Below are 10,739 nucleotides of genomic sequence, written 5' to 3'. Positions count from 1 at the left end.
TATTGGGATACTACTACTACTACAACAACAACTACTACTACTACTACTACTAATAATAATAATAATAATGTCACTGAGCAAAAAAAAAGGCCTCCTGCAAGTTTGAGTTATCATGTTTAGCCAAATTATCAGTCTACATATCTTTATACAACAATTTCATATATTTGTTTTGGTTTTGTGGAGATGTATTATTTCCCAGCTTGACTACGCCAAAAGTAATAATACATAATAACAATGAAAAGAAATTCAGCGCAAAGATTATATTTATTTTTAGAAAAAGGTTCCATCACCCAATGTCTCTCTATTTATGCAGAAACGAAAGAAGCTTCCCATTGCGCTCACTCGTTTATTTCTGTGCGCTCAAATAGCCCTGTTTGGCTTGGTAGAAGCGAACAACTCATTTTATGAACCTTTCATTAAACTTGTCTAAGCGTTGATCTCATAATTTTGTTTACAGGACAACATTGGATCACTGATATAGCACCGTACCAAAATCACAATGTTAATTATATTAAAGATTGTTGGGGCTGGGGAGAGGGGTTGGATCTTTGAACAACAATTACGCGCAGCTTAGCTAGATGTTGTAGAAGCCTACGCCTTTAAAAGGACAGAGGCAGCTCGAAATATTTTGGTATTGAACGGACGTGCCATTTTAAGTCAGCAGGGCGCGCGCACTCCACAGTATACGGATTCGCACAACATCCAGTAAGTAAAAATAATTTATTTGTTTTTTTGTGCAAGTTTTTGAAGGTATCACGGTTTGCATTATTCCAGTCACGTTATCACAACTGCTACCACAGTTATATCGTTAGTCAACGGGCGCAAAATCATAGAAAGTGCAAAAATGATATTGGGAATGCCTTGGGGGTCTGACAGATGTATTCCATATATCGGGAGACTCGCTCATCTCCGAATCCTCGCAGCCATTTTTTTCCCAGGGAGAAAGAAACTAAATTCTATTAGCTTGTTTGGTGGGGGAGGCCTTTGGTCAGAGTGGTAGAAAGCAAGTAGCGAACAACGCAGAATGAAATACATCCACGTTCCTTACATTCCGGATAGAAATGCTGGAGCTGAATCGTCATCGCATTGTAATTCCTGTCAAATATTTTTTTGCCCCTGCAGCCGTTAAACTCGCCAGCACGTCGAGAGTAGCCCCCCTTTGTTGGATTTGTGTGGCGAATTTATACACCAGTACCCCCCCCCCTTTAAAATTTTTTTTTTTTTTTTAGGTGATGTAGGTCACCTCCCGCGAAGGTGACCACTCACCCCAGGATTCGAGAGTAGCGCTCGAATCCAGTTCTAGATCGAAAGGGGTACGGTCAGTTAAACCACACAACTGTAACTGTAGCCTGTAAACCAGATGAAAATGTAATGCCAAGAACAGGCCATTGTTAACCCCGTATAGGGACATCATTTACCGTCTGAAAAAATATCCAGAAGTGTACTGCGTGAAGCCGGGGACTTTACAGTGTTGTGTCAGGCATAGACAACATGGGTCTCCATCCGTCTGGGGGGCGGCACCAAATGGCTGCCCACAATCACTGTCCAGCATCGTCCCCGTCGGTTCGCAAACTTGCCTTGGGAGGCAGAAAGGGTGGCAAATTTTTCTTAACTTGAACCCGGGCCCCACATGCCATTTGTTTCATTGGCAAACGCGTTGCCAGTCAGCCAAGGGCAACGTCGTTATTTTTTAAATCTGAGAGTTGAGTCGTCAGAGCGTTGTCACGGTAACTTCCGTTCGCTTTCCCGACTCTGCTTCCTTTTTTGACATGGAAAGCTGTTCCATGCATTGCCATCATCTCTCTGTTAACAAAATTAAAAAAAGAAAAGAAAAATCTTCCTGACGTAAGTGCAGAATTTTATGGAAGAGGTGGGAGTTTCAGTCACAATGCCCCCTCGTTCGACAGACGGAATTCAGTCACTGTCTCACTTTTTAAACCCCGTTTTGTCCGTTTAAAAACTCGGTCATATCCCTCCCCTTAGCCTGCAGTGTGTAAGCTGGTGTGTTGTCACTTTGTCTCAAGTTCCCGCAGCGGTTCGGGGCAGGGGGGCCCCCGGGGGTTCAAAATGTCCAGCAATGCTGCGGCCGCCATCTCCGCCATGATCACCAGCCAGGTGTACCCGCAGCTGTATTACCCACCGCCCACGCGCACCGTAACCCGGCAACGGAGGGAGGAGCAGGAGTCGGAGGTGCCAGGGATATTCGCCAAAGGGACTAACCAGGCGATCGGGGTGAGAGCTTGCGGCACGTTACTGCTTCCCAAAGGCGCGCGCGGTCATGGCGGCGCTTCAGGGCGGCGCGGCGTTTTAAGGAATCGCTTGAGTGCGTGGTCTGGTATCGAAAGCATAACGGAAGGCCGAGAGCACTGGGAGGAGATGAGAGCCTCCAACTATTCAAACTGCACATGTTCAATCCGACCATATTGTTTGAATGTTGGGGGTGGTAATGGACAGTACTGGCCTCCCGAAATATACTGTATGTATTAATCACAAAAAGCCATGTTTTAAAGTGAAATGATTGTATTTGCCGAAAGCTTCAAAAGGACGGGAATTGAAACTGATCAACCCTATCGCAAAAAAATCAGCCCACTCTCCATCAAAGTGTATGACTACTGTACTTCAAACAACATGTACTTGCCACTGGGCAGTCCTTTTAGACCAGCAGACTGTAGTCGCCATTTCACTGTAGTCAGGGAAACTGGTTTCTCTCCAGTTGCATTGAGTTCTTCCTGTGGTTCTGGTGCAGTTTTGGTGCAATGTCATTGTCCCACTACTTTAACATTTAATTGTATATATCGTAAAACAAAAACAAAACAGTGTGACATCATGGCCAGCTGCCATACCACCATGCGCCCTGCTCCTGCTGAATGGCTGAAGCTAAGCAAGTGTGAGCTTGGTTAGTACTTGGATACTTGGACCACCAGGGAATACTGAGTTGCTGCTGGAAGTGGTGTTGGTGGATTAGCAGGGGGCTAATCTTCCCTCTGGTCAAAATAAACCCCAATGCCCCAGTGCAGTGTGACAGGGACACTGTATTTTAGGAGATGCCGTCTTTTCGGATGAGATGTTAAACCGTGGTCCTGACTCACTGTGGTCATTAAAGACCCCATGACGCTTGTTGCAAAGAGCAGGGGGTTCCCCTCCTGGCTAAATTCCCAATCTGGCTCTCTCCAAATTGCCACCTAATCATTCCCTAATTTAATTGACCAAAAAAAAAATGTTCTCTCCTTCTCCATCTTTACTAATGTGTGAAGAGCATTCTGGCGCAAAACGGCTGCCGTGCATCATCCAGGTGGGTGCTACACATTGGTCGTGGGTGAGCGGAGTTCCCACTCATCACTGTAAAAGCACTTTGAGCGTTCTGAAAAGTGCTATATAAATGCAGTGATTCATTCATTCATTCATCTATTGGCCTTGTAGTTTCATCAGCCAGTCCCTCTAATTCCGTCTCACTGCCTGTGGAAAGGGAAATGGACTCCTGCATTATTTAATTTTCCTGTATCTCTTCTTGGCCCTGCCTGATCCCAATGCGGTGACTGGCCGCTGAAAGTCTCCTGAGAAGAATTAGTCATAAGCGAAATGCAGTTTGACCTGAATGACAAAGTGAACTGCAGTTCATTAGTGTTGGCGCTTTTAACACGTACTATTTTAATGAGAGGGTGAACCAGGTTTGTGTGTGTGCGTGTCATTTTAATAATTCAAATATGTTCACAAAGTAAAAAAAAAAGATTGACATGTTTATCTTCCTCATTCTGGGGCTTCTTCGTGTGATGTTGATTTCTTTTTTTCTTCTGTCTTGCAGTGTTTCCAGATTTCACTCGGTCTGGGCATTCTCGTAACGTTCCTGATTACAGTTCTAGCCAGCGAACTGACTCTCCCCCTTATTGTGTTGTCAGTGACCTCTAGTTTTGTGGTGAGTCCTGCGTGGTGCGCTGAGAGTTTGTAGAAGATGTGTTCTTGAACAAATAAGATTTGTGTTATTTCCTGTTCAAAATTCCTTGGGCTTACTGTCTGAACTATGTGGATTATTAAAAATGGTGCTTTGGAGCATTTACAAAGATTTCTCAAAGAGTCAAATGTAGATTAAAGTGTAACTAATAATTACATATACTCGATAACACCCCGAGTTTGTAATGAAACAAACGTGTGGTTCAGAAACTAGAAACCGATTTTATGTTTTTCAGTACATCACTAACGGGGTCGCGTCTTGTTCGCGATGGAGATGGGCAAGAGTGAAGCGTCGTCGTGTGGTGGTGAGTCTGAAAATGTTGTGTACCTACAGCATATATCTTGCCCCGCCTACTTATTCTTGATTGACACTCAAGAGTTCTGGGTATTTCTAGTGGTACAGTGCCTTCGAAAAGTGTTCAGACCCCTTCACTTTTTCCACATTTTGTTACATTACAGCCTTATTATAAAATGGATTAAATTCATTTTTATTCTTATCAATCTACACACAATACCCCATAATGACAAAGCTAAAAAAACAGGTTTAGAAATTTTTGCAAATTTATTAAAAATAAAAAACGGAAATATCAAGTTTACATACTGTAAGTATTCAGACTCTTTACTTGGTACTTTGTTAAGGTACCTTTGGCAGCAATTACAGCCTTGAGTCTTCTTGGGTATGATGCTACAAGCTTGGCACACCTGTATTTGGGGTATTTCTCCCATTCTTCTCTGCAGATCCTCTCAAGCTCTGTCAGGTTGTATGGGGAGCGTTGCTGCACAGCTATTTTTAGGTCTCTCCAAAGATGTTCGATTGGGTTCAAGTTCGGGCTCTGGCTGGGCCACTCAAGGACATTCACGGACTTTTCCCAAATCCACTCCTGCGTGTTGTCTTGGCTGTGTGCCTAGGGTCGTTGTCCTGTTGGAAGGTGAAGCTTCGCCCTAGTCTGAGGTCCTGAGCGCTCTGGCGCAGGTTTTCATCAAGGATCTCTCTGTACTTTGCTCTGTTCATCTTTTCCCTCGATCCTGACTAGTCTCCCAGGTCCTGCCGCTGAAAAACATCCCCACATCATGATGCTGCCACCACCATGCATCACCGTAGGGATGGTATTGACCAGGTGATGAGTGGTGCCTGGTTTCCTTCAGACATGATGCTTGGCATTGTGGCCAAAGAGTTCAATCCTGGTTTCATCGGACCAGAGAATCTTATTTTTCATGGTCTGAGAGTCCTTTAGGTGCCTTTTGGTAAACTCCAAGCTGGCTGTCATGTGCCTTTTACTGAGAAGTGGCTTCCGTCTGGCCACTCTACCATAAAGTCCTGATTGGTGGAGGGCTGCAGAGATGGTTGTCCTTCTGGAATGTTCTCCTATCTCCACAGAGGACCTCTGGAGCTCTGTCAGAGTGGCCATCAGGTTCTTGGTCACCTCCCTGACCAAGGCCCTTCTCCCTCAGTTGTTCAGTTTGGCCGGGCGGCCACCTCGAAGAAGAGTCCTGGTGGTTCCAAACTTTTTCCATTTAAGAATGATGGAGGACCATGACACAATCCTGTCTTGCAGGTCTACGGACAATTCCTTTGACTTCTTGGCTTGGTTTTTGCTCTGACACGCACTGTCAACTAGACAGGTCTGTGCCTTTCCAAATAATGTCCAATTAATTAAATTTACCGCGGGTGGACTCCAATCAAGTTGTAGAAACATCTCAAGTATGATCAATGGAAACAGGATACGCCTGAGCTCAAATTTGTGTCATAGCAAAGGGTCTGAACACTTATGTAAATGTGATATTTCAGTTTTTTATTTTTAATAAATTTTCAAAAATAGGGTATTGGTGTATTGTGTGTAGATTGATGAGAAAAAAATGAATTTAATCAATTTTAGAATAAGGCTGTAACTTAACAAAATGTGGAAAAAGTGAACGGGTCTGAATAATTTCTGAAGGCACTGTATGTGCAATGTACAGAAGAACATGTACATAACTTGGAAAGTGATGTCAAAGTAGACACATTTTAAGATTTTCAGTACTTAATCCTTTTCTATTTGACGGCATTACTTCCAGTACATTATTTTAGTCTTATTGTTTAAAAAGCCTCCAGTCCAGCAGTCTTTGGCCTCTTTTCTAAATCTTTTTTTCTAGCACTTCTTTATCTCAAGCACTGTTGACTTTAACAGATTATTTTATTTATCAGTTGTGCTTCAACTTGTCTTTCTGTCGAATTTCAATAGCGTGGCATCAGTGATAAACAATGGCCCAATAAGGTGTAATTGCATGGGCTACTTCCTGCTTCACACTAGTTTGGTTGGCCAATCACTGTGAGATATACAGACAAATAGACTGACAGACATGTGCTGTAGACAGGTTCGCTGTTTGGGATGAATGAGTAATGAATTGAAACTGCGCTGGTTTGTGTTGTGTGTCCTGGCTGCAGATCCGAGCCACTGTGATCACAAACACTGTGGGGGTGCTGGTGGCCCTCGTCAGCATCATCATCTACTGCCTGAGTTTCAGAATGTGGCGCTTGGAGTCCTGCAACAGCAACTACTACTGCACATACGTAAGGACCTGAACACTACTGCGCATACGTAAGGACCCGAACATTACTGCACATACGTAAGGACCTGAACACTACTGCACATATGTAAGGACCTGAACACTACTGCACATACGTAAGGACCTGAACACTACTGCGCATACGTAAGGACCTGAACACTACTGCGCATATGTAAGGACCCGAACATTACTGCACATATGTAAGGACCCGAACACTACTGCGCATACGTAAGGACCCGAACACTACTGCACATACGTAAGGATCCGAACACTACCGCACATATGTAAGGACCCGAACACTACCGCACATATGTAAGGACCCGAACACTACCGCACATATGTAAGGACCCGAACACTACTGCACATATGTAAGGACCTGAACACTACTGCACATATGTAAGGATCCGAACACTACTGCACATACGTAAGGATCCAAACACTACTGCACATACGTAAGGACCTGAGCACTACCGCACATATGTAAGGATCCGAACACTACTGCACATACATAAGGACCTGAACACTACCGCACATACGTAAAGATCTGAACACTACTGCGCATACGTAAAGATCTGAACACTACTGCGCATACGTAAAGATCTGAACACTACCGCACATACGTAAAGATCTGAACACTACTGCGCATATGTAAGGACCTGAACACTACTGCGCATATGTAAGGACCCAAACACTACTGCACATATGTAAGGACCTGAGCACTACCGCACATATGTAAGGACCCGAACATTACTGCACATATGTAAGGACCTGAACACTACTGCACATACGTAAGGATCCGAACACTACTGCGCATACGTAAAGATCTGAACACTACTGCGCATACATAAGGATCCAAACACACTCGGACTCCGGTCACAGATTCTGCATGCAGATTTTACTTTGGTTAACGGACAAGTGCAAAGCTAGCTTCGTTACATTACATTTGCAGGCATTTAGCAGATGCTGTTTTCCAGAGCGACTAACACAGCATTCTACATAGCGTTTACATTATATCCAATTATACAGCTGGATGCATACTGGAGAAATGTACCTTGCTCACCGGTACAACAGCAGTGTCCTACTCGAGAATCAAACATGTGACCTTCAGGTTACAAGACCAGTTCCTTACCCATTATACTGCACTGCCGCCCAGCTTCAGCCTTGCCTGTTTTCTTTCGCTTTAATATGATAACCCACAGAAGCCCATAGTCATAGTATTAAGAGATAAATATATTTCACTGGGGTTTCATTTAATTTAATGTCCTGTGCAGGGTATTTAAAAAAATCTTTTGTTTAATCTAAAAATGTATAAATTGTGTATGATTGTTCATCAACCTGTAATGTTGATGAACAATGTAGTGTATGTGTGTTTTAATGTAGTGTAAACATACGTGCATATAGTGTAGTCTGTAATTAGTTGGACACAAGTTTTGCTGTTTCCTACATGGTTCACCCGATACTGATATATTTGAATAAATATTTGAATTCTAAAGCTCACAGTCTGCACTTTAATCTTATAGTAAGTGTTTTATTTCAGTGTGCTGGAGTATAGAACCAAAACAACAAACATTGTGTCGCGGCGCAAAAAAATTTAACTGTGTATTGGAAGGGGTTAGAAAGGCAGTGGATAGGGCTCCCCTACAACTGAAACCAGAGAAGTAGGCCTTTCCTATTGGCCTTTGCCATTAGCATACCATCTGTGATACTAGATAGACTGATATGGCATAATTGCTCTGAAATGAGGGAAGTAGGTAAGGTCATTCAGAAAGGTTACATAGGCGTTGATGCCCTTCACCCATCTAGCCTACCCTGACTGCACTGTCTCCATGGCGATGCCGCATAGGACAAAAACCCGACGGCAGCCTTGATAATCCTGCTGGCCCTGTCCGTCTTGGAGCTGGGGTTCGCCGTCATGACGACCGTTTTCGGCTGGAATCACCTCAAAGACACGGAGGACCCGGTGAGAGATCAAACCACTCGGAACGCAGCAGTCTGAGTGAGAGGTTTCCACGGCAATGGAAACAATGGCTGCATAGCTATTGCCGCTTTTACTGTTGGCTTTAAAACATTTTTTAATTAAGGTCCCTTACAAGGATGGACGTATAGATGACTAACACTCAGTATCCGAGAGGATGAATTTGTCCAAAAACAGAAAAAGTCAAAATGCTGACCCTCAATTCAAAAATGATCAATCAGTCCCATCACAGTAATCCAGGACCTGATTTTTTCTTTATTGAGTAAAAAAACAAACACCAATGGTCTCTTAATTTAGCATCTCCTTTTTCTGGGTGGCTGTGTATCAAAGATTTTATGGAAATGCCACAAAACCAAGCCTGCCCAATAAAAGATCAGCCCAACAATGAATGAGCAAAAAAAAAATCTATTTCCTGTGGCACTTGGTAGTGAGTTATGGTGCATTGGAACTCACAGATTTCTATCCCTCTGCCCATTTCATAGCAACAAGAAATAGCCATGAGCAAAATGCCATCTTTTGACAGTTAACAGCTGGTCATATTCTGGTACTTCCTTTCAGTTTTACCAAGCAGCCTGAAAAAAGGCAAAGGTCCAAATATAAAAATAACAGCCACTGTCAGCCACTGAGGGCAACAAAAGTAAAATAACGTCTTAGTTGTTTAAAATAAAAAAACCAGACAGTGATGTTTGACTTCTCTCGCTCCCCAAGAATGGGTATATCCATATTTTGATCATAGACCGCAGGGTTTGGGTCAGTTCACTCCACCCCACCCCAGGGACACTTTAAAGTTCTTGAATTTATTTTATTTTATTTTGTTTATTTTTTGTCAGGGGTTAGGCTAGGGCAGTGGTAACCAACCCTGTTCCTGTAGGCATTTCATTTGAACCCTAATTTGGCATGCCTGATTCTACTGAATAGCAGCTCTACAAGATCTCCAGCTGTTGAACGTGGAGAGCTTTGTCAGGGTGGTAGTGGAAAACCTACAGGATGGTAGACCTCCAGGAACAGAGTTGGTTACCGCTGATCTACAGAAGCATTTTTTATTTCCACCCCCCCCCCCCCCTTCTCTGGTTTGAACAGGACCTTGTGGCCTTCAGTCGAGAAGGATGGAGGGATGGAGAGAGGGGGGACGGCAACGGGAAGCCTCTGAAGGCCACCTCTTCCTCCATCAGTCCTTAGGTTGGTCTCTACTGGTTGACCCGTGCTAGACCTGGGCCAAACTCAGCGCAAAGTACAAACAGTAAAGTTCCTGCAGATTACCGACAGCAAAAACAAAGTGTGTTCTCACATTAAAGGGACAGTTTAGCCAGAAATTAAATAAAGCTGTGTTTTCACTCGGCGCACTGTCTATCCAGATAGATTCGCTGAGATTTCATGAGTTTTCCAAATGCCTGGTGCAGCTCACCCTTGTACATCTTGCTTCTTTCTGATGTGAGGGATTACATCAGTGCTTACTGGTGTAAGTAAACCACCTGCATTTGTTAACCTCTGATTTTTTCTGTTTCCTTTTATAGACCCATTAAAGATGACAACTGCGACGTCTCTGCCTTCCTCTGGTGGTTTAGGCCCAACCCGAATTTCCCAGAATTCCCTCGTTTTTTTAATCATTTATTTCTTAAGCTGGCGGCCATTTCACTGCCTGCCACTAAATACACTTGGACTCCTGGGCGACCCTCCAAGTCAGTTCAGGACTGTTAATCAGAATAGTGTAATCTAGCGTGGTGAGGGCAATATGTAGGACGACATCGAGGCTTACAAAACGGTGGCTACACCTTTCACTTCTCAGGCTTTTTTCTCTTCTTTCACTGAATGGAGAAGAGAATGGAGGGGGTAGGGGGTGATGTTTCATTCACAAAAAAATCACTGTGTCTCTCAGCCAATGATCCTACTCAATAGGGCAGCATTGGCCAATGAGAGGAGTGCAGCTAGAACAGGTGAGGAGAAAAGCTCTGCACCGTTTCCCCCAGTTTTCATTTTCTGCCCTATGACACTGCCATAGCCTGTGGTACTACCATAGCCTGTGGCACTGTCCTAGCCTGTGGTACTACCATAGCCTGTGGCACTTCCAGCCTGAGTAACTGCCTGTGGCACTGTCCTGCTGGGTACTACTCATAGCCTGTGGCACTTCTAGCTGGTACTGCCTAGCCTGTGGCACTATCATAGCCTGTGGTACTGTCCTAGCCTGTAGTACTACCGGAGCCTGTGGTACTGTCCTAGCCTGTAGTACTACCATAGCCTCTGGTACGACTGTAGCCTGTGGCACTACCTT

At 44.0% G+C, this 10,739-nt stretch overlaps 1 protein-coding gene across 1 annotated transcript; it reads left to right on the top strand.

Moving 5' to 3' along the window:
* The first annotated feature begins 128 nt into the window (after window positions 1–128).
* Window positions 129–10,532, top strand: LOC135261856 (uncharacterized). The gene is made up of 8 exons (XM_064348519.1): window positions 129–705; window positions 2,025–2,232; window positions 3,803–3,913; window positions 4,185–4,253; window positions 6,374–6,499; window positions 8,339–8,455; window positions 9,551–9,649; window positions 9,985–10,532. The coding sequence occupies exons 2-7, from the start codon at window positions 2,068–2,070 to the stop codon at window positions 9,647–9,649; spliced, it is 687 nt and encodes a 228-aa protein (XP_064204589.1). The 5' UTR covers window positions 129–705; window positions 2,025–2,067; the 3' UTR covers window positions 9,985–10,532.
* The last annotated feature ends 207 nt before the right edge of the window (window positions 10,533–10,739 follow it).

This window comes from Anguilla rostrata, chromosome 8 (genome assembly GCF_018555375.3).
Source record: "Anguilla rostrata isolate EN2019 chromosome 8, ASM1855537v3, whole genome shotgun sequence".
Taxonomy (NCBI): domain Eukaryota; kingdom Metazoa; phylum Chordata; class Actinopteri; order Anguilliformes; family Anguillidae; genus Anguilla; species Anguilla rostrata.
Note: the sequence above shows the minus strand (reverse complement) of the source record. Positions and strands in the feature narration are given on the sequence as shown.